Raw genomic sequence first — 26217 nt, forward strand, 5'->3', positions numbered from 1 at the left:
TTTAATATTAGTGTTATTATGAAGTAGAACCAAATAAGAAAACATTTCAGACCAATTGTGCCGTTTATATTTACAATTATTCACAATAAATGATTGTCATTTTTATTGGAAAGAGCTAAAGTTGTTTCCTGTGATTTTTCCAGTGGTTTGATTATTAGTCACAAACATGTAGTTTTTGGGGGGTGCCTTTTTGCAGAGTGGATTAATTTAGAGTTTTCTCGCACAGGAAATTACATGTCTGTCAGAAGGATGGTGGGTCAGCGTCCTGTTTGTAAATCATAGCTCTAATAGTGCCCACAGAGTATTGGTGTTACATAAAACGCTCTGCTATCCTCAGTTTCAGGTAACACAAACTTTTTTTTTTGTTTCAAACTGCTGCTTTAATAAAGATTTGAATTCTCCTCACTCATCTTTAGTAAACTTGTCCATTACAGTGAGATCTAATGAAACAAACTGTTTTGATTGTTCATATGCAAACTTGTTTCAGCCTTTCAGTCCAATATTCCTGTGATTTGTTTGGCTAATCTACATTTATACCCTGTTGTATTATGTTAACAACACGGATTAGCCTTCTCCAAACATTCATTCCATCAAGCAGCAACACCACCCCTTAAACCCCCCGCAGAGCACCGTTGTTTAACTGTTTTTGGAGGAAAAAAAAAAATAGTGCCTTATAGTTGGCAGCTCAATTTTTGTATTTATTTTCCAAGTTTAATTGGACAAATGAAGAGCATTCCAAAGCAGGAGCATAGGAACATTATTGTTTTTAGAGAATAAACACAGAAGGGTCTGGAGTGGACTATAAAAGTCCAGAACAAACAGCTCTCTTAAACCTCCGTATTGAATGTCTGTTTATGACTTGTAATGTGAAGTGCAGAGTCCTAAAATTACTAATTACATCAGCTATGTGGAGTTGTTGGGGGGAGCATTAGTGTGTGTGAGTGTGTGTGCACATGCGTGTGTGTAAGCTTGTAAAAGCTAATCAATTAAATGTGTTTTTTGCCCCCGTGACTGTTTTGTGCATCGGTGAATATTTTAGTCTTTTGTAAACATAGAAATCCATTTGCTCAGTTTTAACTCTGTTCCCTTGAATGCTACAGAATTACGAGCTTGCTCTGTGTGTTTGACAGATGTGTATAAGGTATGCGGGTGAGTGTGCGTGTGTGTGTGTTGGGGGTGGTAGCAGGGCACAGAGGGCTGACCGCAAGGGTAAAGCACTGGTTTCCTCCCTCCTGATCCCTGCAGACTCTGGTTATTAGGACATGTTTCTCACTTCCGCTGAGATGAGCTGCCGAACAACTTTTTAATCCTGAAGGAGAATTAAGAACTTGACAAAAAAGATGAATATACAGAAAAAAATACATACAAGAATAGATGACGGCATTTTTTATTGATCCGTGATAGATTTACTGCTAGGGTGATCGTATCTTTGAGATTTGGTCTCCAGGTACGTTATGAAGTAATGTTGAATGATGTTATAAAACTTAAAACAGTAAAAATCTGAGAAAAAAAAATCTTAATAAAAAAAAAACAACAAAAAACACTAATAAAGGCGTTTTTGTTTTTATTGTGCATGCCTGAAAGGCTAAATGTGGGTAGATGGTAATCTTTTTGCTTGTGTCTCTGTGAGTGTGTGTTCATTTGTTTGCAAAATTTCTCATGAACCAGTAAACAAATTTTAGTGAAACTCTCAGACAGTAATCATTGGATAAACATCTACAGCTAAATAGTTTTTAGAGCCAACCCAATTCAAGATGACCACCACAGATAACCAACCTCAGACAACACAAATTCAAATTCAAATTAGTTGTAGTAGTAGCTCAGAGTCATCCGCAACACATACTCCAAGTGCTAACTAATTGCACAAGATTGATGGGGGGGTATACATTCCTTTAAGAAATGCTAAGCCCTTTAATTAAATTTTTTGTTAAGGTTTAACTTTTGGGAGTCACAACACAGAGCTGCATCACACAGACAAACACCAGGGATTGAAGTGTGAAAGGTCTGGGGACAGCTGGGGGGTGGAAAAAACCGAGAGGACAGAGAAAGAGAACATTCAAACCTCTGTGCGTGTGTGTGCAGCCTCTGAGTGCACCATCACCTCATCACTCAGCGGCCTGCCTGTTCACCCCACACCCCTCCTTCAGCTTCTGCAGCCACATTACAACAGCGTCTCATCAGATCGAGCCGTCACCTCATATCTCAAAGCAGGCATGGCCACATTCAGAAGTGCTGGACACAGATTTAACACGGAGCCCATCATTCGGATGACTGGTGGGCTGGCAGGTGGATGGATGGGCTGACTGCTCTGCTGACTGACTGGATGCTGAGGTCATCACAGACAGACTGACATGCGCTAACAGGAAACATTCCTGTAAAAATGAAATTGTCAATCCTTTGAGCTAATTGTGTGCATTTCTATAAATGTCTTTCCTAAATAAGAATCTCAGTGATATAAATCTTGTTTATATGCATACAGACATCCTGCAAAACATGGTCTTTATGCTGATGTACATGTGTTAAGATTTCTGACTCTGTGAAGTCAGTTCTGTTATGATGTAGTTGCTATATCACTGAATTTCTTTGTTCCTGTCGTTGCAGTTGATGGAAGAGTAATCTAATCAGTGACATAATCCAACAACTCAAGTGTGTTTAGGCAAGGCAAGAAAAGGAACCACTTCCCCTGTCATCACCTCAGCAAGAGCAGGAGTAATCTCTACACAGAGTTGCAGAAATACCCTCATCCCTCCACCGGCCTCTTGGCATTTTCTGTTTTGTTGTTTTACAGCCTGAAATTTAAAAGAAAAGAAAAATTTTTGTGTATCTTTTTATTTACACGGCATAACTGCCACTTTCACAATACAGAACACAAATTGTAAAGAAGCAGAAACAAACAAGATCAAAACTAACATGAAATTGCATACATATTTACAGTCGTTACAGATTCCAATAAAATCTGTAACGAGGTAAGAGTATAAAATGTAGTTTCAAGTGATTAATGCAGGTCTGACAAAGATACGCTTGCAAAATTTAAAGAAGTTTGTTTACAGCAACAAAACTGATGTTTATGCAACATGTTAAAGGATTGAAATTTGGTTTAAAGTAAATTAATATTTCTATCTTTACTGTTAAACTATTTATGTTTACATTCAAGTTGAAAATAAAAGTTCAAATGTGATATATCACATTTATTTAGGGGGAGTTCATTTTCTTAGTTTAATGTTTTGAAAGTTGACCTTTATTTTTGATTATGAAACAGATGTTCTGATATTTTTATAAAAACACTGAAGCATTTTCAACCTGTTTTTTTTACAGGATCTTACCTTTGACTTTAGTTTCACTTGGGTTGTTTAAAACACAATAAATGGGTGGCAAAAGTATTCAGCCCACTGGTCTTCTATTTGTGTTGTAGTTTGTTGACTTGGAATTTAAATAGGTTTTCAGTTTGATGCCAACTACTGGGCATACACTAAATACTTCAGATGAATTAAATTGAGGGGAGGGGGAATTGTTTTAGATTAATCTAAAAAATCTAAAATAAATACTTAAGGCGGTGAATACAGCAGCAACCTCAGGTTTGTCTCCATGAGCTTGGTACATATAGCCACTAGAAATTTTGCCTCTTTATGACAAAAAACCTGTTCTTGTGCCTTCAAGTTGGATGGGTGCTGCTTTTGTTCAGCAAATCAATTCTGAGATTCTTAACTGAGTCGATGTATAAACTTTATCAGAGTTACTCCAGGACATTTAACTCTTCCTCCTCAAACCACCGCAGTGTTGCTTCAGCTGTGTGTTCAAGGTCATCGTCCTGCTAAAAGGTCAACCTTTGTCACAGTCTCAAATCTCTGGAAGACACTGGTTCCACCATTCATCTTTTCTTTGACTCTGACTAGTTACCAAGTTCCTGACGATGAAAAACATTCCCACAGCATGCTGTTGCTACCACCATGCTTCACTGTGGGGATGTTCTGATGAGAGGTGTTAGGTTTGTGCCAGACACCAAAAAATTGGGTTTTTAAAATCAGGAACGGTGGGGGTGGGCAAGAGGAACCCAGAGCGCAGATTCACTACTTAAAAAACAAAAGTTTATTTCTAAATAAACTTAACAAAACAAAAGGCTGTCGTGGCAGCAAAACAAACTATAACAAAAACACTAAACGGCAAGGCGAGGCCAGGAGGGACGAGGGACGAGCGACACAACAAACAACAAACAACAAACAACAAACAACAAACAACAAACAACAAACAACAAACAAGGACGTACCTGAGACAAAGAACAATGAACCGGCAGGGTAATGGAGAAGATGACCGGGTTTTAAAAGCAGAGGGTAATTATGGGAAGTGGGAACAGGTGAGTGAAAACAGCAGGTGGAGATGGGCATGACACTTAACAAGTGCAGACTGAGGTAAAGAGAATACTGACAGAGGTACAAGGAAAAATAAACTTAAACAACCCAAGAAAGCCGAAAAACAAGAACCCAAAACCAAAACTAAGAACATACTCAAAAAATACTAGAAATCATGACAGTTTTAGTCTCATCTGAACACATCACCTTCTTCCACATGTTTGGGGAGAATCCAATATGTTTTTGTTTGTTTTGTTTTTTGTTTTTTTACAAACTCTAAATACTCTGCCTGGTCCTGGAGAGCCACTGTCCTGTATGTTTTAGGTGTTTCTCTGCTTTGACACATCTGAAGAGCAGGGGAACAATTAAACATGCAGGATAGTGGCTTTCAAGGACCAGAACTGGACACCAGTTTTGACTAAAAAACCACAACAAAAAAAAAAAAAATTCAATTTTATACAGTGTGCTCCATATCAGTAAGAAATATTTATCTAATTCTTATAAAACAGTTATTTTGACACTGAAGGTGTAGTTATAATATCTGTAAATGCCACACATTTCTAGCTTGTCATATGACTCTGCTTTGGTCGGACCGTTTAGGAGTCGCTGTGTAAACTGTTCGACTGAGAGCAGAGAAGAGCTCCATCTCAGCCCAGACTCAGGCACATTTATAGCTCATATCACATTCACCAACTACAGACCTCACCGAGCAAGTCAGCACATATGAGTCACACACTTCAGATTGTATCGTGATGAGGACCGTACGCTTAGAGAAATGCAAACCACAACATGAAACGCAATCTCCTGTCCATCAAAGTCTAATGTCATTAGAGGCTCTGAAACAACAAACACTTTTTGGTTTAACCACTGCACATTGGAAGCACTCATAACCTGTCAGCTTTTACCAAAGTGATGAAGTTCGCCTGTTCTGTTGGCCAGGGCAGGTAAGAACGCCACCTACAAAAGCTGCAACGCCCATGAAGGTGAAGCCTTCACCTGAAAGTGTCCAGGTAAGACTTTTTTAAAAAACAACAAATGAGTCAGCTGCAGTAAAATGAGCTCTGAACCATAGCTGTTAAACATGAAATATCATGTGTGGATGTCAGCATAGAGATGACTTCCTCTGGCAGAAGTATCTTTGACTTGTGGTCAGCAAAAAAAAGATCAATCTCCACCCTTATGAACTGAGCTGTGTAGCAGGTGGCAGGAGGTGTGTAAACTCTGATCCTGGAACTGGATTTGATATCACTAAGACCAGTTGGTAATCTGATTATGAAAGGACAAGACTGCCATCTAGTGAAAGAAGGCATGCTTAAAGACATTTCTGATGATACCTTATGTTAGACCTTCTACTGTTTGCAGTAAGGTTTTTATAACACAAAATTATTGAAGTTAAATGGGTTAGAGGACTTTTAAATAATTCTGAAAACTTACAACTCAAAATTGATGCATACATCCCCTTTGCTTTGGAGTCCCAACCATTAGCTTTAGAAGCCACATAACTAATTAAACAGGATTCACTTTTGGATAAGCTAAGCATCAAATGTTTTCAGTATATATACACACATATGTTCTGATAGTCCCTTTAATCAACACCAGACAAAGTTGATAAAAATTAAGTCTGACTCTTTGGAATTTGCCAAAGAGACATATTGGAGACTCTTCACATATGTGGAAGAAGGTGCTGTGATCAGATGAGACTAAAACTGAACTTTTTGGCCATCAAGTAGATCAATTGTGCAAAATATAGACAATTTCGTAATGGAAAACCGTTTGAGTCTTCCGAGATGTGAGACTGGGATGGAGGTTCACCTTCCAACAGGACAATGACCCAGTGGTGGCTGGTGGAGTTTTCTCCAGGTGGGGCTATAAGTCCAAAATAGACATACACCAAAACATATATTAAGGTTTCACACCAGTGTATTTACATGAATTAAAACAACAAAAGCAACATTACAAATGCACAAATGCACAAGTGCTTCCGGAACACACTAATACTTACAAAGACGGAGTCTCAAGGCACAAGTGTGTAGGGCACATTTAGGATTTATAAGATCTGTTTTCTCCCTTTTTTTTCAAAACTTTACCGGAGAAAATACGTCAAAGTTTGTTTTATGGTGAGAGAACTCACTACGTCATGTATTCTGCACATACAATATAACGAAGATTAGATGTCTCACTCCGATTAGAATTAAAATCCAAACATATTAAGTTTTTTTAGCATACATTTTCTTAAACTAATTATTAACTATGAACTTATTTATTAACTTGTGTATGTAACTTAGTCACTTAATGAACTTATTACTTTCTTTGAATAAAAGGCAGCACACCTGCGGCTCGACCTTTCAATCAGGCAAACTTTATGACAGACGGATGTGACGTCAGACCCCATGGCGGGAGTCCCATGCTCCGGCGGCGGGAGGGTGGTGAAATGCAAATACAGCTGCATTCAGCTCTGGGCGCAGGAGAGGTGCGCCCCAGAACAGTCCTCTCACTTGTATTGAAGAGGAGCTACTGCGCATGTTCAACTTTTAATAAGAGTCTATGGCCCGGTCCCAATACTCGCACTTGCACCCTCATTCCACCCTCGTGTCTTTCAAATGCGCGTTCATGCTGAAGGGTTTGAGTGTGTCGCAGTTCTCCGGAGTACTCTTTAGCCCCGCCCCCTTTGTGTACTACATCCGGCCTTCGGTGAAGTCCGCATCTATTCACTGCCTAAGGTATTGACAAGCAAGCACCTATTTTAAGAAATAATAAAAGCAAAATTTCCCCCATTTAACTTAATTAACCTTAATTCTTTTTGCAGGTCCATCACATACAGTTAAGCTTATAATCTATTTAAATCTTGGTTTGTAAGGCAACAAAAAAGAACACTAGGGGGTGAATACTTTTACAATGCACCATATTTGACTTAAATCCAATAGAAGTTAGTTTGATTAAACATCTAAGGTGAGGGCACAACTTCGGTAACAAACAGGCCAGAAGTAACTGTTTCAGAAATAAGTGCAATAATAAATGTCAACAGACTCAATGAAAATATCACACATTTTGGTGCAAATTGCCGCAAGGCACATATGCAGATGTCATTTTCCATTTTATTCTCAGTTTATGATGACTAACGGAAACCACAGCTTGGTGCTAATATGATGTCTGTGTTGTTCACGTGTGCCAGAGTGTGACCTGGGACTTTTCCTGAAGAATTTTTAATTTTGGTAGGTGTGACATTTATGGCTTTGAGACCAAATCCAGCCTCATAAAAAGCTGCTGCCTCCTCTCCTCATTTTCCTTTTTACAGCCCTTTAAAATCCTGAATTAATTAGTTTTTTTGTCCGCTGTGACGTTAAAACACAAACAGGGAGCGAGAGGTGTTTTTTAAGACTTTGTTTCATTATTCCGAAAGCGCCCCATGGCCAGGAAATAAACACGCTCGTGGAAAATGAAGTGTGTGATGTGGGTGTGAAACCTTTCTGAAGGCCAGGAGATCAGACGGCGAGACGTTTAAATATGGCCGAGCGAAACGCAGCTGAAAGCTAAGCAGGAATGTTTTTACTCCCTCCTGCTATGTATGAAACATCTTTACTACATGTACCAGGATAATAAATGCAGCCTAAGTTAGTGGAGCTGTAAATTCAGGTCCAATCTCTGATTCCAGTGGTGGGCAGGAACTGGGGGCTCAGCAGGATGGCGGAGTAACACCCAGGTGGCCTCCGATCCCAAACGGCTCCCTTCAGACTTGTGAGACTGAAATCAAACCTTGTTCTGTGTGTGCTGATTATGAATGGAGCCCTGCTTTAACACCAATCTCTGAAAAATAAAATATATAACCACACATTAATGCATTTTATAGAGACTGCTGTGTGTACATGGTTCTCTCAGTCACAGAGGATTTATTCAGCAAATGTGAAGAACTGGGAGGAAACCTCAGACAAGCTTTATTGAAGAAATATAACATGTCACTGTTAAACACGGAGTCACATCCTGTCAGGATTTCATAACATATAAAAGTCAGCAGCGTAATCTGTCTGCTTCGGTGCTGAGTTACAGCTGGAAGGAAACAGGGAGGCTGGAAGTTTGTACTTAAACTATAAAATAAATGTTCATATGAATCAAGCGATGGTCAGAACAGCTCTCTCCCGTTTTCTCCTCTTCTTCTTCTTTTCCTCCAGTCGGCCCGAGGCATCAGCAAAGAACATCACGTCCTCTTTGTTCTCGATCTCCCGCTGGAGGAACTGCAGGGCAGCGCCGTTGAAGCCCATCACGTCCTGAAACGAAGGCCGCAGTGAGGAAACGGACTGAAAACTGTTGGAGGGGCAAAACTGCCCAGAAATGTTAGACTGCTTTCCCTTTTTACGGACGGCACTCACTCTGATTTGGCACACCCTGGAGAGCGTATTGGTCCGCAGCTCATCAATGACGGACAGCAGCATCTGGTTACTGGTGATCTGACCAAAGTGGATCCTGAAAACACAAAAATCAGTTCAACGCTGCTCACACCAGAACTCTCAACAGCAGTGCATGAGCCAGATTCAGTCTCCCCCTGGTTGGCACGTTTTGAAACACGTCTGTTTGCTCCATGTTCTCGTTCAATGGCTGCCAACAAAGAATCCTCTTTTCTTCTTCAAATTATTCCCCCTAAATTCTTCAGTTTGAGATTTTCTTAGTCAAACTAAATACATAATTAATAGAAAACAATAGTAACTTGTAGTGGGGGTGGTTGTCTCTCTTCTACTCTTTGGTTCTGTGGAACCATAAACCATCAGGTCAAATTTTATCAATATAAATATGAAAGCTAACCAGAGATACTGGGGATACTTAAATAATCTGAAAAGTTTAACAAAGCTTCACCTCCAAAGCCAGTATCTCACTGGGCTGTGACAGTTGGAGACTCAAAATTGGGAGAAACAGGTGGATTTTCAGAGTTCTTGGGGCTACGCATGGAGCAGAGGTTTTGAAAGTCGCATCTTATTTTCATGCACTCGGCTTGCATTGACTGTATTCTAAATCATGTCAGGGTTTTCCTCAGCTATTATTAGCCTGGTGGCCCGCCAGGCTAAGCTTCGCTTATTTATTATAAATACGTCATTTTTTATACACGTTTTTTTTCTCATCCGCTCCCCCAAAACTGCTACGTTTATCTACCTCACCGCGCGAGGGTGCGCGCGCCAACAGTGACACAATCGCGCTGTCCCCGCCCCTGTGTGAAAGCTGTGTGAAGCTGACACTCCACCCACGTCAAAAAATCCAGCAAATAGTCCGAATGGTTAGTGCTCCGTTTGTCCAGGTTTGTGCCGTTAAAATTTTCCTTTGTGCAGCTTTGGATGACCTAAAAAATAATTTTTAATATCTCAGAAACCAGAGTTCACCGTCCCCTTATATTGCTCCAAAACAAACCAAAGTGGGCTAGTTTGTTAGTGCTCCGTTTGTGCAGGTTTGGGCCGTTGAAACTGTCGTTTGTGCAACTTTCGTCTTTAAGTACAGTAACGAAGTACTTGTACTTCGTTACTTTCCACCACTGCTATTATATATGAAAAACCATACAATCCAAACTCAACATCCTAATCAAATAATCAAACCAAAACAGTCTACTAAAAGCACAAAAAGAAACTTCATTGATCACAGCAAAACGTTCTGTACCATATGGGTCTCAGGAGATGATCGGAGGATTAAGAGACACTGATGTCTGGTTCTTCTGGGTTCTGACGGGCCTGCAATGTTTCTCTACTGATCCATTCTGTCTGATATCAGAGCACACCATGCACCACATTTATTTTTATTGCCTGTATTCATCCTCACTGACACTGTTCATCCTGGAATGTGCCTGAGCGCGTTCTCGAAGGGGCGCGTGCCCAAGCAACCTGTGTAGGACGGGAGAGCAACAGGAGGGGAGGTGAAGGATCGGAGGGTTGCCTAATCAGTGCCGTTCCTCTGTTATTGATCATAGAAAATGCCACCAGAAAAAGATTTCCCCACATCGTTTTGGCGCCCCCTCTAGTGCAGCGCCCCTATGCGTTGCATACAGTGCATACCCACTTTTTGCACCACTGGCTGTAGCGCTCAAGAATTACATAAGGTAAATTGAGAAGGGTTCAAATCAACCGCGACAGCTTTGACTATTTTGAGAGAAAATCTGTCACACAAATTTTTTATGCATCTCTGACTCACCCACAGAAATTTAGAACCCCTGCAAACACTTTAAGACATTTTGGAGAATTTTTCATTAATGTTGTTCACAAACAGAAAACCGAGCAAGATACTTGCTGCAGGTTCCACGTAGGTCTTTGTTTTCTGGGTTAAATCTCTACCTGGGTAATCTGTTTTGGTTCATGCAACAGAAACAGACAAGGAGAAAGTTTCCTGCAATGGGAATACACCTTAATGTCTGATTTCCTGGTGAAAACCCCTACAATAGAAAGAGTTAAGACTCAGCAAATGCAAACCTAACCAAGAGCAGACAGAGGCCTAGATTAATGTAAAAAACTACCTCCAGTTTTAGGATTTGTTTTAGGTTTGATTCCTTAAAGGTGTTTGTATTTATTTTAGATTTTTCTCAGCTCATCAATTTGTCACCATATCTGACACATCAGTCACCATCAACACCCAAAGAACTGAAATTAAAAAAAAAAATAAAACAAACACAGCCTTGAGCAGGACTAACTTGAGCAGGAAAAACAGGCAGCGGCAGACGAGCTCCACCTCCAGGCCCTGCTGGATGTAGCTGTTGAACAGCTTCAGCAGCTCTGGGACGTACGGAAACGGCAGCACCAGCAGGGAAACCTCCAGCTCACTGGTGGTTAGCAGACACAAACAAGCCCACTGGGTGTTTTTAAATGAACAAGATAAACTGGAAAATTAGGTTTATTTCTTGTTGAAACATCAGGTGAGTTTTTATTATTATTTCTTCACAACTTACCTCGATCTGACCTTCTTTATGACATCTAAAACGTAGCGGGAGGGCTGCAAGAACCGGAACAAACTTTGTTACAAGTTACAGCTGATAATATTATATATTAAAGTCTATTCTTCTGTTGAAAATCTATGTGTTATCTGTAGCTGTGCGACTTACAGTAACATTTCCAAAGGCCACGAGGATGGGGTTACATTTAGGAGGAGGCAACTGAAAAACACCAGTAGCTGTCTTAAAAGTCATGAAATCACAACAAAGCACAAATATTCATCTTAACAGAGCTTTGTTTATCCAAAATCAGCTAGATGTGGAGGAACTGCAGCTGTAAACAGCATATTCCCTGAAAGGTGTCTGTACCTCTTTGCCAGCACTCTCACAGGCGTATTTGTGCTCTTCCATCTTTCTGGTTTCGTCTCTGTAGAGCTCCAGAGCCTCCATGATTCGTTCTGCCTGCAAACACGTCACAACATCAGCAGGGGTCAAATAAAACCTGAAGGGGCCTTCCAGTCAGCAAAAACTCTGAGTATGTTAACCCTGAGTTCAGGGAAACTCTGAGGTTTCTGTTCCAGAAAGACAGGCAGGTGAAACTATGAGTCTATCACCACGGTAACAGACTCTAAAGAACACCTGCTCTCTGGCAGGTTTACTAAAAGAACCCCTGAGTTTCCATCAGTCCCCTCCCACCTAAAGGAAGATGTTCAGTTTTCAGCGTTATGATTGATACTGAAGCTAAACTATTTCATCAAATCTGACGTCAGGAGAGGATTTTCTGACTTAAACTGGATGCACTCTCATTCCCAGATCATTTTTTTCCTTGATCAAATTCATTTAGTAGCATTCTCCAGCTGCACACATACAATAAAATATTGAAAACATCTCCACAACCAAACCATAATCACTGCATAAAAAAAATAAAATAAAAAATCAGACAAACACTTCCCATTCATCTGGTCTACATTCCCTGCAGGTATGAATGTGACAGGTAAAACGTATAACATTGCTCCAATAATTAACATCTGTCATCTGTGAAAATCCCCACACCTTATCTGGAGTTCCAGCAATAACATTTCTAGGTCAGCTGAGCTGGTTTTATAATGAAAAGGTAGAATTTCTTCTGTTTTAGTTCTTTTTATTGTTTTCGTTTTTAATATTTTTTCTTTATTACTTTAACAATACTCCAATATGTATGGAATGAAGAGAACTTTGTTAAATACATTTTTTAAATTGTGTCAAATGAGCAGGTTATGAGGTGAGGTCTTATGTAAAAACAGTCTCCTGTTCAGGGTTTTAGTGCAGATAAATGTAAAATCAGTGGGGTAGAGCATTAAAACCTACAGAAATGTTCTCCCATGCACCTTCTCTCTCTTTTGCTGCTGCAGTCATGTTACTTTTTGTTTGTTTGCTTTTTTTTCCAAAATAAGTTACCATGGATCTTACACATACCAGCAACTGTAGAATCACTGAAATGCCACAATAATAGTAATGTGTAAAAAAAAGAGGGAAAAAAGTAATTGAATGTTAACAAGACCAAAGTGGAAAAAAAAAGCAATAAAATCACATTTTAGTTTATTTGCACATCTCTGTTATGTAAATATATTTCTAAATCACTCCTAATTGTCAGATTTTTTTCAACAGCTTTTAATATTTAATTAAAATTTTCTACTAGATTGTTTCTGTTTCTCTTTTTGACTTCTTTTACATTTCACTTATTTGGAGCATTTTTTGTTCCTTTCCTTTTCCCATCTCTTACTAGTTTTTGGTTTTTACATACTGCTTGCAGGAAAAAAACAGAATAAAAAAGATAAACTTTTTAAGTTTTTCCTGCACAAATAAAATAAAAAATGCAGTTTAGGACTAAGTTAAAAATTTACCAGCAAAAAGTTAATAAAAAGTTAAATAAATCAACAATAACTTTTTTGATAAATATATATTATTGTTGATTTTTCTTTCTTTATTCATTGATATATTTTGCTGTATTAACTGCCACATTAATATCAGATTTTTTTTTGTTTTTTAATAGAGCAAGTTTTTGTTTCCTCCCAATATTACATTACATCTCCTTATTTTTGTGGCACACCTATCATTTTATAAACTTCTTCTTCTCTCACTTACTCAGTTACTGAGTGAAAGGCGCTGATGTTAATGGAGGTGAAAACACTCACAGCTTTGACTGTTTCCACTGTTTTCTTCCCAGCCGGTGCCGCCTCTCCTTCAGTCTCTCCTGGTACCTGCAGACCGAAACACAACACATCTGACATACAGTAAAAACTGGTGATTTGCTGGCGTTTTCAGAGCAGAACGAGTTCATTCAAGCAGTGATGTGACGGACTGTAGAGCTTCAGAGCTGACAATGCAAAAAAAACCAGCCAATCATTGATTAATTTTAGCTCATTTTATGTAGTTGCTTGTGTTTAGTTCCAACATTAGCAAGGGTTTGTGTTTTTTAATTATGGGTAATGTGAAAGAAAACAAAAGTTTTGATGAAGTGAGTAAACTGAGAAGAGGGACCCCCACCACAGGCACGTCTCCTTTGGCCATGCTCTCTTCAAACTCTGCTTCTCTCTCCTGTGGATCCAAAGAAAAACACAAATTAGAGACAAAAAGAAACATCTGGACTCAGCTGATGAGTCACAGACCCCTGTGGTCCACCTCACCATCTCCCGCTCCTCCTCCAAGATGATGGGCTCCCTCGTCCTCTCCCACAGACGCAGAGACTTGTCATGAGACGACGACACAAGGTGGTCTCCGTTCGGGCTGATGGCCACGCACCAGACCTCCCGATGGTGACCCTTTGACCCAGAGAGAACAGTGGGAGAGAACAGGAAATCAAAGAGTCATTATTATTATTATTATTATTTATATTTTTATCAACAGTAATAAAGCTCCAGGAATGATGTCAGTTAGAATTTTGGGCAACATGTTATTTTTACTACAGAACTGAAATTGGACCAGTGGGAAATTTGATGCACGCTTTCAGAATACTGAGTGAATCAACACAACGTAAGACTTCTACTGAGACCATTTTCATGTCAAACTTCACAAATTTATGCTTTGTAATGAGGAGCAATTACAACTTGATATTTAAACGTCTGTAGAATTAAAACACTCACAGTAAGGCACCTAACTTCAAATCAACACCATGTCAGCATCAAAAACATCCTTTAATGAATAAACAAAATCTGATTTCTTTCTGGTGTACAGCTGACAGATGAGCCCTCTTAAAAAGGTGAATAAATGTTCGACCCTGAACGTCGAAAAGGACAGAGAAGAGCGTCACCTCAAGTGTCTGGATGTGCTCAAACTTATCAGCATCCCACTGTTTGATCTTGCGGTCCTTTCCCGCGGTGAAGAACAGGTGAGTTTTGGGGACAAACTGGAGGAACATCACGCTGAAGGAAGAATAGAGAAGAGGAAGTCAGGACAAGCAAATCGATGGAGGAGTAATTTAAACATCCCAAAAAGGGAGTAAAACAAAACAAAGCCAAAAGCCAAATTATAGCAGAAGAGATGCAGGACAGATTGCTGGAGAGGCACCAGCTCCCCGTGACCCGGAGAGGAGAAGTAGGTAAAGAAAATGGATGGATGGATGGGATGCTGAGTAATTAAGAATAAAATATCCTGAACAGAAAGTGAGCTGATTGAGGAGAAACCAGATGAGTGGCGAAATAAAAGAGGAGCTGGTGTAAAGTCAGAGAGCAGCCTGGGGTCACAGGAAATGAGACATGAAGTCAGAGCTGGAAAACCAAACAGCCTGAGAATGATGTCTTCGTCCGATACTTGATTAAAATCTGCGCTTCTTCCTGTGAACTCGTGACCTGTTCGGTTTGGGGCAGTGTGTGTAGGGTGGTACCTGTCGTCGTGAGCGAACAAAGATCTGTGACAGTCGCCAAAATCCAAACCCCAGAGCTTTACGTTTCTGTCAGCGGAGCCGGTGGCGATCAGTGTGCTGTCCTGCTCGCCGAAAATATAGGGTGGGGGTTAACGAGGACACACACACACACACACAACAATAAACAATGACATTTACATACTGATATCAGAACAATGTCTTTATTGGTCGCTGTCATAAAAGGCATGCAGACGTGTAATTGCCTGTGTGTGTTTGTTTGTGTGTTAGCAAAATATTTCATGAACCACTGGACAAATTTTAATGAAACACTCAGAAAGTAATCATTAGATATACATCGACAGCTGATAAACTTTTGGCGTCAAACTGCTTTAATGTGGCTACCACAGCTATTTAACCATGGCAAACATAAAAATGACTATAACTCAGTCAGTTTTACTATATAAGCCAAGACTTGGTGTGGTAGAAGTTGAGTTATCCTCAACACATATTCTGAGCACTAATGCCCCTTTTTCCACTGGCTCTATTTCAGAAGTCCTGCTCTACTCTACTCTGCTCTGCTCTATAAAAAAAAAAAAAAAAAAATGCATCACTTCCACCGGCCAGTTTGTTCGGTAGCAGAGGAACGCCTCCTCGTGTTGCGGGGGTTCGCTACCAAAACTTGACGCCATTTGTGGAGATAACGGAAGCGCTAGGAACAACGTTGGCCCTGTGTTGTTGCTGTTTTTTAAACTTATGGGGATTCTCCTGAGACTTCAGGAAGAGAGGCGCAGTGGAAGAAATGCTCTGGATGCCAAGATTGTTGCACGGAGTAGGACAGCTGTTATCCGCCGGAGATTTCAGGCTTTACAGCGCCTTCAGCTGGGGGACAGAGGGCATAAACGTTGCAGGGTAAGCTAACGCTGTTGTTTATATTCCTACCTTCGCTCTTTATGCTTGAATCTGACCACACCCACGACCAATGAGTGAACAGGAGCTAAGCTTGCGCCGCCCACGAAAGCAGGGCCGGCCCGGCTGGCCCTACTCCGAAGCAGGGACCTAAAAAGCAGGGACCGGCCTTGAAAAAATGCTGAAGGAAACGCACGCAAAGCAAGCCGAGTAGAGTGGAGCCGGGACCTTTAGAGCCGGTGGAAAAGGGGCATAACAGACTGTATGAGAACTTCGTTTAAAACTTTGGTATTCAAGATGGCAGGTAATATGGGTTCCTTCAAGGAATGCTACTTACATTCATTCAGAACATAACACAAACAACTATTCTGTTCAGGCTGCAGTATTTACAGAAATCAATAAATCTGTCAGTTCTGTACGTCTACTTTTGTCAAACCACTGCAAACTCCACTGTAGTTTCACACAGATTAAATTGTACTTTCAGGTTGTTTATTTATTTATTTATTTTTGGAGAATCATGTGGCTTGTGTCTTGCTTTAACCAATCAATAAGCCTATAAAAGTATCAATAAATATTGTTTTGATTTTCAGTTCTTTGCCGTGTATATTTTTCTTTCATTTTTAACAACTGAGCAGATAAGAAGCAGCATGCCTTTATTTTGCTTGCAGCACTGCATGCCAAAGCTTTACACAAACATGTCATGTGATCTATTAGTGCTCAAAGCATAAGCTGTGGATAACTCTCAGCTACAGCCACACCAAATTTTAGCTTAGTATCTGCAAGACTGAGTTATAACCATTCTTGCTTGCTACAGTTGATTAGTTGTTGTGGTCATCTTGAATCAGACTGACTGCAAATATCATTTAGTTGTAGATGTGTATCCAATAATTTCTTTCTGGGAGTTTCATGAAATCTGCTCGTTGGTTCATTAGATATTTTCCTAACAGATAAACATACACACAGACATCTGTATTATTGCCTGCCTTTCATGGTGGCAGGTGATAACAGTGAGTATTAACCAACTTCATGCTTTAGAAACCTGATAATACTTACATGTGAGATGTCTAAGCAAAGTACAGGCAGCTTGTGTCCATACAGAGACAAGAAAAACTGCAGCGGTGACAACAAAAGGAGTCAGGACACGAACTTCACAACCATGTTTTTGCTGTATTCCTTCTGTCTGTATGTTAGACGTGCGTACCTTGAGTGTGTCTGTGTAGAAGATCTTGACGGTGCAGTCCAACAAAGAGACAGCCAGCAGTCTGTGGTCAGGAGAAAACTTCACACACAGAACATCCTCCTCCAGCTGCAGAGTGCGAGTGTGTTTCACCGTCAGACGCCTGCATCACAGACACAAAACATTTAGAGGTGTGCACACACACACACAGTGCTGCTGCCTTATGAAACTGGGTGGTAGCTGTAACTGGAGAAGGCTTACGACCGTGTTCCCTGAGGCTTTTTGTTGGGGTGGAGGGCCGAGGGGGCATAGGGTGCTGGCAAGACTGGACAATCAAAATAGCTTAATGGGGTATTCACAGAAATCACGCATGCGCACAACAGAAGGCTGCAGTAAATAGCTGTTCTGCACACACACACACGAGTAGATAAACAATAACATCAAATAGCAGAGTTTGTGCTGCTCACCCTTTTCAACATGTAGCAGTAACCCAGCCTCACTGTCTGTCCAAACAAACGTCAGTGTATTCACCATTTTGGATGGAACTGTTTACATGCTGCAGCCTGGCATTAGTGTTGCCAGATATATGATAATTACCCTTTTTACAAGATCGTTTTTAGGGTCAAGACCCCCTACTTTTCTGTGCACATCATAGCACGCAACTAATCTTACAACCTCTCTCCGAGAAAACGCACCTCACATATGATATTTTGGGTCAAAATACAGTAATTTTAAAGCAACAGTACCATAGTTCATCGTTTCTTATCTGGCGAACCTGCCTGGCACAGAAGCTACAGCAGATTCAGCGAGCGCAGCCATATCCATGTACACGTGTTTTTTTCTTTGATTCTCCTCAATAAACATTGAAAAAACATTTCCGGAGATTGTTCATGTATAAACAGGGCCTCGGAGGGCACTGAAAAAAAGTGTTTTTTTAATAAAGGGACATTTCCCCAAACACCTAATTAACTTATTTCCACTGAAGTATAAAACCACAACCCGATTACAGATAAGAGGACACAAAAAATTAATGAATGGAGAGATGGACGGTCCGATAATAACTTACTTCTGATTAGTCCCTTTGTCCTTTATGAGCTCAAACTCCCAGAACTTTACAGTTTTATCTGCACTTCCTGTGATGACCCCTCTCTGTAAAACACACAGACAAGACAAACAGAACACCTCAGAAAAACCTGCTAATCTTTGTGATTTACTCTTTACTGTTACAGTAACAACATGCCATGCTTAGAAAATGCAGCTAAATCAGTAAGACACAAGTGGCTGGGAAACAGTTTTCCAACCAGGTAGCATGGTGATGCAGGCAGCGATGTTTACCTGATCTGGGGCCAGGCACATGGACCATAGGGCTCCATCGTGGGCTTCTTTAGTCTCCAGAAGGCTCCCTGAGGCCAGCTCAAAGATCTGCAGCTTCCCACTCTGAGACACACAAAAGGTTACTTGGAATAAAATAAGACGTCAAGCAAATGATGACATTTTTTCTATTAGAAGTACCGTATTTTCACGACCATAAGGCGCACCGTACTAAAAGGCGCAGTCTCAGTTTTTGTGTGCCATTACTGTATTTAACACACACATAAGACGCACCTGATTATAGGGCGTGGGTTTTATATACAATCTACGCCCACGGTGTGACTCACCGGGATGCTGAAAGTGGGCAGCACCTCGTCCATGTTAGTGATGTGGCTGGGCTGGATGTGTTTGCTGCAGTAGGAGCAGAAGATGACCAGCTTTTCATTATAATCCGCTGGAAGTTTCTGCGCTACCGTAGTCCTGGTCCGGATGGAAAAATGGCACCGTTTCATGAAACGAAAGCACAGAGACGGACCTCCTTGGAAATGTTCAATTTTCGTTTCTTCTGCTAGCGTTACTGCTTTTAGTCGAATGGTGACCGTCGAAACGCTTCTCCCACTTGTTCTTTGCTCGATGATCCACTGCTCGAGTCTTTCCTCCAACTCGGGCCACCTTGCCTTATTTCCGCGGAAGCTCAGCTGCGTCTTCTTGACCTGTCGGAGCTCGTTTTTCAGCTTCCCCCACTTGCGAACCATCGATTCATTATTCTTAAATTCTCTTGCGGCTGCTCGATTTCCATGTTCCTCCGCGTAGCTGATGGCCTTCAGTTTAAACTGTGCTTCATAAGCGTGTCTCTTTGCCATTTTCAGGGTTGTTAAAACAACAAAGTTCTGCATAACGCACATACCTGTTCTTTTACGTAGATACAATCTACGCCCACACTTCCCCCTTTAACGTTCTCATGGTGTTCTCTACTACGTCCACCTTACAACAACACACACACACACAGGGCGCACTAAGACTTTTATGTGCGCCTTATGGTCGTGAAAATACGGTAAGTCAATCCTGACAATAAGCTCCACTGAAGTCCTTAACAAGAGAATGTAAATACCTTGGTTCCCAGGATTATCTGTCTGTCACCGGGGACAAAGAGGGAGCAGAGGGCGTAATCACAGGCCATGGTGCGGATCACCTGCAGAGTGGATCTGGGACAGGCAGATGAACGATCAATAACAGCTACGGTGCTTTAAAGGCACACATTAAAGCTCATTCCCAGAACTCTTTTACAGTCCAGAGCAGCCTCACCTGTTCCAGACTTTGACTGTGTCCCCTGAGGCGGAAAGGAAAGCCAGGTTGTCTGAGCTGAAGGCCAGCGTGCGTACGTCAGTGCGGTGGCCACCAAGCGTGAGACGAGCCGTCTTGTTGGCTGTGGGGGTCTTGTCTAAGGTCTTCAGGCTGTAGGTCTCAATGGTGTTGTTTTGCAGCAGCAGTGCCACCTTCAGCTCCCCACCTGCATACGAAAGGCAGTCCACCCACCTGAGAAGGGACAGAGGACTTAGAGGAGAGGGGTTTTTTTTCCATCCAAGTCTGGAGTCGTTTTTGTGATCTTTGCTCCACACGGACCTGATTTTGGCAGAAGCCTTGATGTTAGTTAGTCTGATGATCTCGTCCTTCAGCGCCCTCTCCACCACCGGCTCGCCTGCGTCGTCCTGAGCTCTGCAGCAGGGGGCAGCAACACAACAAGTTTCACCAACCTGACCTCTCACTGCAGCTCCACGAGCAGGGATAGAGATTTCAGAACTAGGAGCTCAGACGATTTGTTCAGGTGGTGAAAAACGATTTGAGACACAGCCACAGAAATGTCTTATTTCTCTAATAATGCATCCTCACTGTTTTTATTATCTGTGTTGTCTGTTCTCAGACAAAAGAAAATAGACACTGATTGACAAAAAGCCCTGAAGTTAGCTTGTTATAAAACAAAGAACAAAACAACTATATTTGATGTGATTCTGAAAGAGGATCACAATAACACTTTTTTTTTGGTCAGAAAACATATGTTGAATTTTTAGCAGTAAATTCATTAAGTAAGTATGCACCTTGGTCAAATAAATTTAAAATAGGCAAATTTTAATGATCTGTAGGAAATAAAAAAATGTATCAATACATTAGGGGTAAATGATATAGTGGATTGCAAAAGTATTTAAGTCTGACTCAGAGAACACAAATAAGTTAGTAATCTCATCAAAACTTTGGCGTGCTAGTATGCCGAAGACCATTCCAAAGAGAATTTATTGTGGATAAAACTGCCCCTTTAATACTTTAACATGTTTTGCTCCCAGATGAAACTGGATCAGCAAATGCAACAGAAAACATGGAAACTCTTCTCATCTGTGCTTACTTGGCTGCTTTCTTTTTGGCTTTCTTCAACTTCTTGTTCATTTTTCGTTGCACTTCTTCCTCCGACAGCACTGTGAATAACTCCAGAACCGAATCATCGCCCTGATCCAGAGGTGAGAGAAACAGTATGTACGATGTTGTCAGTACAAGGAATATACACAAGACCTGAGCCTGCGTGAAAGGACTTTTAACTGTCAGGAAATAGTGTTTCTAAAAAGAAAAGAAAACACAAACGAAACAAGACAACAGATAGTCTGATGTCAACGTTTACTGTATTAAACAGACTTGACATGGTGGTTGTTTACAATAGCTCTGTTAGGTTAAAGTCGAACTTCTGAAGGACAACCCCACAAGAAAACAGCTTAAACTACAGAGAAGTTATGTTTTCTGAGTTCTGAATGACTGCTAAAATTAGCTGAAGATGAAACAGAGGCAGAAGCTAAGAGAAGCAGAACACTAGCTAAAAGGAGCAAACATATTAGCTAAAAGATAAAAGTAGCAAAAGACTCAACACTCACATGACAGGCGAGGACTTTGGCCTTGGAGTCTGATGTTAGCGAGACAACTCGATCTCTGGCTTCTCTTAGGATGGAGCCGGCCTTCTTACAGCTCAAGACACGCTAAGGAGGAAAACAGTAAAAAAATATTTAAAACACAAGCAAAACTTTTTTCTTCAGAATACCACCAGTTTTATGTCTCTGAAATATGTTAAAGTTCTGTTAAAACAAACAATTTCACAAATATTTTTTACAAAGGAAAGATATTAATAACTACATCTGTACCTCTTCAATACTTTCATCTTCATCTCCTTTCTTATGGTCTTCTTTATCATCATCATCATCATCATCATCCAGCAGAGATTTTCCCTTCTTCACTTTGGGCTCACCTTCAGCTTTTTCCTGCGCAGGAATTAACCCAAGGCAATGAGAAACAAAAGGCTAATGAGCTGCAATTTGTATCGTTTTCATGTTGTTTTGCACAATTAGGAGGCAAGAAAACTCACATGAACTGTAAGGCGACATCTCCAAAGACAACAGTAACTCACAATGACCTAGTTTCACACTAAAGGAAACATCCATATATTTTTTTCCTCTCTTATTTTCATCTGTTTAATGCTCAACAGCTGCCAGGCTGCTTCAGTTTCTTTCTGTATCAGCCAGTTGGCAGAAAACCTTTTGTGTTTTTGAAGCAAAGAGAGAAGCTTCGCTCTTCCTCACCTCCTCCAGGTAGCTGATGTCCCAGGCTCGAAGCTCGCTGTCAGCGGAGCCCGTCAACAGTCTGTTCTCCTGGTTCAACAGCACCATACCCCACACCTAGCAGAGAGATCCACACCATCACATGGAGTCAACAGAGACCGAGCTGACAGCTGAGCTAATTTCACTGATTATTATCATGTCTCTTTACTGAAAGTATAAAAGGCTGGCAGGGTATCACAAATCATCAAAAAAAATTAATATTATTATTAATATTTTTTGTTAAACTTATCCTTCATTCTGTCTTTAATTTGTTTTGTGTGAATTATATATAAAAAAAATCTTCCAGTTAAAGTTTTCATGAAAAGCTAACTGGGCTATTAGCTTCTCAACAATTGCAGGTTTTAGAGAAATGCTTGACGTGAATGTTGAGACCTTTAGAAGACAGGTTTCAAAGAAAGGTTGTAAATGATTAATCATTTAATGATTAATTAATTCATCTACCTGTTGTAGATAGCCTTTTGAATGACTCCAGTTTAGTTTTGACTGGACTGATGAGCTAACTTCAAGAAAAAATCCCTATTCTTTGTTTAGAATTTTTAACTCTGACCAAAAAAATCTGACTTTCTTTTTTTCTCTAGCTAGAAGATAGAAAATCTGATTTTCTGATTATCTAATAATAATTTATCTAAACATGAAAGTGGCTGCTGTTAACCAGGTTTTCATTTCTTTTTGAACCTGTCACACTGTGAAGCCTTGAGATTGAGAGAACTAGAACTCAGCAGCAGCTCCTTAGTGGCTTTCTGTGGAGCTGTGACCCGTTGTGTCAATGATGAGAAGCTCTCACCTCGCTGCGATGGCCCACCATGGTCTTGAAACAGTGCTGTGTGTCCAAATCCCACCACTTCACAAAACTGTCCTTGGAGCTGAGTAGAGAGCACACACACACACAAGCACACTGTTATGTCACTTAATTACTTTAACCTAATTTCATGTTATAATTGTAATAATTAGTTGCTCTTATGAGCTGTACCTGATCGATAATTGATCACTGGAGGAATCGAGTAAACAGTGTTGTTACCTTGTTACCAGGAGGTTCTTGTCTTGAAGGAACAAGGCCTGAGTGATGATGTCTTTGTGTCCCTTCAGCCTGTACAGCCCACACTCGTTAATGACGTCCCACACAATCACATCTGTGTCCTGAAAGAAAACCCAGACATGTTACAATAAACCACACTGAAGCTAGAATTCATCATGGACAAAAAAGAAACTCAAAATGGTCTAAATCACAAGATGTTCTTTTTGAATGCTGCAACATCTTTATTAAACTTGTTCAAATATAAATGCTGTAGTTTTCATTTCTAAGGCTGTTTTTTTCTCAGTGTTTAAAACAAAACTTGCAAACAGGTGGACATAGTTACCTTGGAACCGGTGACAAGCTGAGCCCCGAGTGCATCGTAGTTTATAACGCTAACACCACTCTTGTGACCGCTGAAGGAGACGTTGCTTTCACCGTTCAGCAGGCTGAAGATTCTCACCGCTCCATCCTCATACCCCACGGCAATGTGAACTCCATCAGGAGACGGACACAGGAAGCTGACCTCATGTTTCTGTCCCTGCAGGATCAGGACCTGGGCAGGGAGACAATCAGAGATGGAGGGAAGTCATCAACAAAGATTTTAGTGGTTTACTCAGATCTGTTACAATAACGCCCTCGTTGAAGACTCACCTTCTCTCCTTTTCGAATGTCCCAGATGAAAACGTGTTCACATGCAGCCACAGCCACGTAGCGCCCCCTCTCCCCTCCTCGAAGCGTCACATACACGATGTTGGCCTTCTGGCTGCCGATGACGCCGAACACGGCACTGGCAGCATATCGCAGGTACTGTTTGGTCAAACCCATGACCAGCAGCCTAAAACAATGCCGCTCTGTTTCACAGGAACACAGAAGAAATGTCACTGAATGAGTTCCAGGTTTGTAAAACATTTCAGTAACTTTTAAAGCAACTGCATTTAAAAGAAAAGAAAGCTGAAGGACAGTTTTTAAAGTAGATGAAAATCGATATTGTGGTTCCATGCCAGTTCTCTTAATATGTCCTGAACAGGAATTTTGAAATGGTTAAGGTAACATACATACATATATATATATATATATGTAGAGAGAGAGAGAGAGAAAGAGTTTTAGACAAAAACTTGACTTGTATTTGATGCTACTTATAAATTTGCCATTTCTAAAGTTTTATTCTGATATCTAAATGTATCTCTTATTAGCTCAACAGGTAAAGATATTTGATCAATCTAAATAGACAAACATTAGGTAAAATATCCATAATGTACAGATCAGATCAATAAAAAACATGTAAATGAACAATGTGGACAGTTGGTACATACATTCAATTCAATTCAAAAATACTTTATTAATCCCAAAGGGAAATTAAATGTTGACGTAGCTCATTTAAATCAAGGAGTTATTATAGATGGTGATGGCTCAGGGCAGGAAAGATCTCCTGTAGCGGTCCGTTTTACAGCTAATCTAAAGAAGCCTTTGACTAAAGAGATTGTTTTCCGATGACGATCTCATGAAGAGGATGGTCAGGGTTGTCCATGATTTCCTTGATTATATGCAAAATCCTTCTTTGCATCATCATCTCCAGAGGTTCCACAGTCATCCCCAGAACAGAACCAGCCTTCTTTATCAGGTTGTTGAGCCTTTTTAGGTCCCTGGCTCTGATGCTTATGATGCTCTGATGCATGTGGTAGTTTAACTTATTTTTAATCTTCTATGAGCATTAATTCCCATTGAGTGTTGTCTTAATACTGTACATTTAAAATCGCACTTATTAAAAAAAAAAGAAAAAAGAAAGCCTCTTTATTTACAGTTTAAGCGTTAGACTATTGTCAGCTGATGTTAGTTTTGTTGACCCAAACGGGCCGCCGGATTGGAGTTTAGGCTTTCTGACACCAATATAAACACGACGCTTCCTAAACTCCGCCCGCTCAGACGCAGCAGTTGAACAAATCAAACGCATCTATCCAGTGGCTCTCGACCCACGTGGCGAAATTCTAGTTTTAATTAACCTCGTGAAAGTAAGCTGAGCGTACATTTATGTTTGTAAATGCCCTACACATCGACAGCCTTCCTGACATCAACCCAACGCGTGTGTGATAGCGGAGTTTGTCGTCTTACCTGTGAAATACGGCGCTGCCTGCTAACTTGTGTTGTCTTCCTTACGACAATTTCAGACCCAACGAATCAAACACAGATCAATTTTAAAAAGGGTGTTTTTTTTATTCGCACTTCTGACTTGTCATACGGGATATTATCAGACCCAATATATGCTGTTTAGCACCAGATTTAGAACAACTGTTTAACAAAACGAAGTGTCTGTGTGTACTTTTAGGATTCTCAATTGTTCTCTTTCTGTTGCTTTTGTCTGACACAAGACAAATCTTTTCACTTCATCTTTTCTGAGAAAACAGTTTTAAATTTGTCTTGCATTCCAATAAAATGTTCTGGTCATTTTTACATGTCAGCTAAGTTTATGGTTTGTGCAAAAATAGTGAGTTTCCGCTGATCCCCGCCCCACACAAAGTCGGCGGAAGTGATTTTTTTTTCTTCTTACCGGTCAGCTGATTAGCATCTTACGACAGAGAAACAACGTGACTAAGACCGGAAGTTTGTGTTTGACCCAGACAAAATTAAAGCTTAAAGTGACTTAGAGCAGGACAAAATGCAGTACAAGAGAGGGATTTCCCTTTTTGATGTATCTAATTTTTCAGCATACATTTTGTCAGTAATAATTTATATTCACGCACGCACACACACACACACACACACACACATATATTTACCAGTAGACTCTAAGAATAGAGATAATTTAAAAAAAAATAGCAATTCTTTTAATATTTGAATAAGCTTAAAGAAAAAAAACTTTATAATGCAATATTTATGTTTTTATAGTTTTAACTTCTGATTAAGTATATAACCTATAAATTTATAGATGTACTCAGTCCAAGCAACCAGGAGGCAAATAAATTATTCTGGGAAAACATAAACATAAAACCTAAAATGGTCTTTACATCGATATCTGAAATAACCGAACAAAAATCTTTACTTGACTAACTTCATGAACTGAGTAGCAAGTTTTGTTTTG

The 26217-nt window shown here is 40.3% G+C and overlaps 1 protein-coding gene across 1 annotated transcript; it reads right to left on the reverse strand.

The window, feature by feature from the left end:
• Positions 1–8245: 8245 nt before the first annotated feature.
• On the reverse strand, positions 8246–25414 carry wdr3 (WD repeat domain 3). The gene is made up of 27 exons (XM_017436034.3): positions 25251–25414; positions 23793–23992; positions 23485–23694; positions 23145–23263; positions 22911–22989; positions 22088–22183; positions 21653–21769; positions 21389–21490; positions 20872–20972; positions 20097–20189; positions 19779–20009; positions 19585–19678; positions 18498–18599; positions 18229–18311; positions 17187–17325; positions 17039–17095; positions 15101–15201; positions 14528–14639; positions 13905–14039; positions 13765–13815; positions 13413–13478; positions 11608–11700; positions 11410–11460; positions 11257–11300; positions 11002–11130; positions 8711–8804; positions 8246–8608 (listed from the first exon to the last, which is right to left on the reverse strand). The coding sequence occupies exons 2-27, from the start codon at positions 23964–23966 to the stop codon at positions 8453–8455; spliced, it is 2829 nt and encodes a 942-aa protein (XP_017291523.1). The 5' UTR covers positions 23967–23992; positions 25251–25414; the 3' UTR covers positions 8246–8452.
• Between the last annotated feature and the right edge of the window lie 803 nt (positions 25415–26217).

Source organism: Kryptolebias marmoratus, linkage group LG6 (genome assembly GCF_001649575.2).
Source record: "Kryptolebias marmoratus isolate JLee-2015 linkage group LG6, ASM164957v2, whole genome shotgun sequence".
Taxonomy (NCBI): Eukaryota; Metazoa; Chordata; class Actinopteri; order Cyprinodontiformes; family Rivulidae; genus Kryptolebias; species Kryptolebias marmoratus.

What these genes read in the sequence shown, in the direction of transcription:
- wdr3 (XM_017436034.3), bottom strand. Translation starts at nt 23,966, where the DNA reads ATGGGTTTGACCAAACAGTACCTGCGATATGCTGCCAGTGCCGTGTTC. An exon ending in AGCTTGTCACCGGTTCCAAG is followed by an intron (nt 23,264 to 23,484) that starts GTAACTATGTCC and finishes GTTTTCTTTCAG; the next exon opens with GACACAGATGTGATTGTGTG. An exon ending in CAGTGGAAACAGTCAAAGCT is followed by an intron (nt 11,701 to 13,412) that starts GTGAGTGTTTTC and finishes ACGTGTTTGCAG; the next exon opens with GCAGAACGAATCATGGAGGC.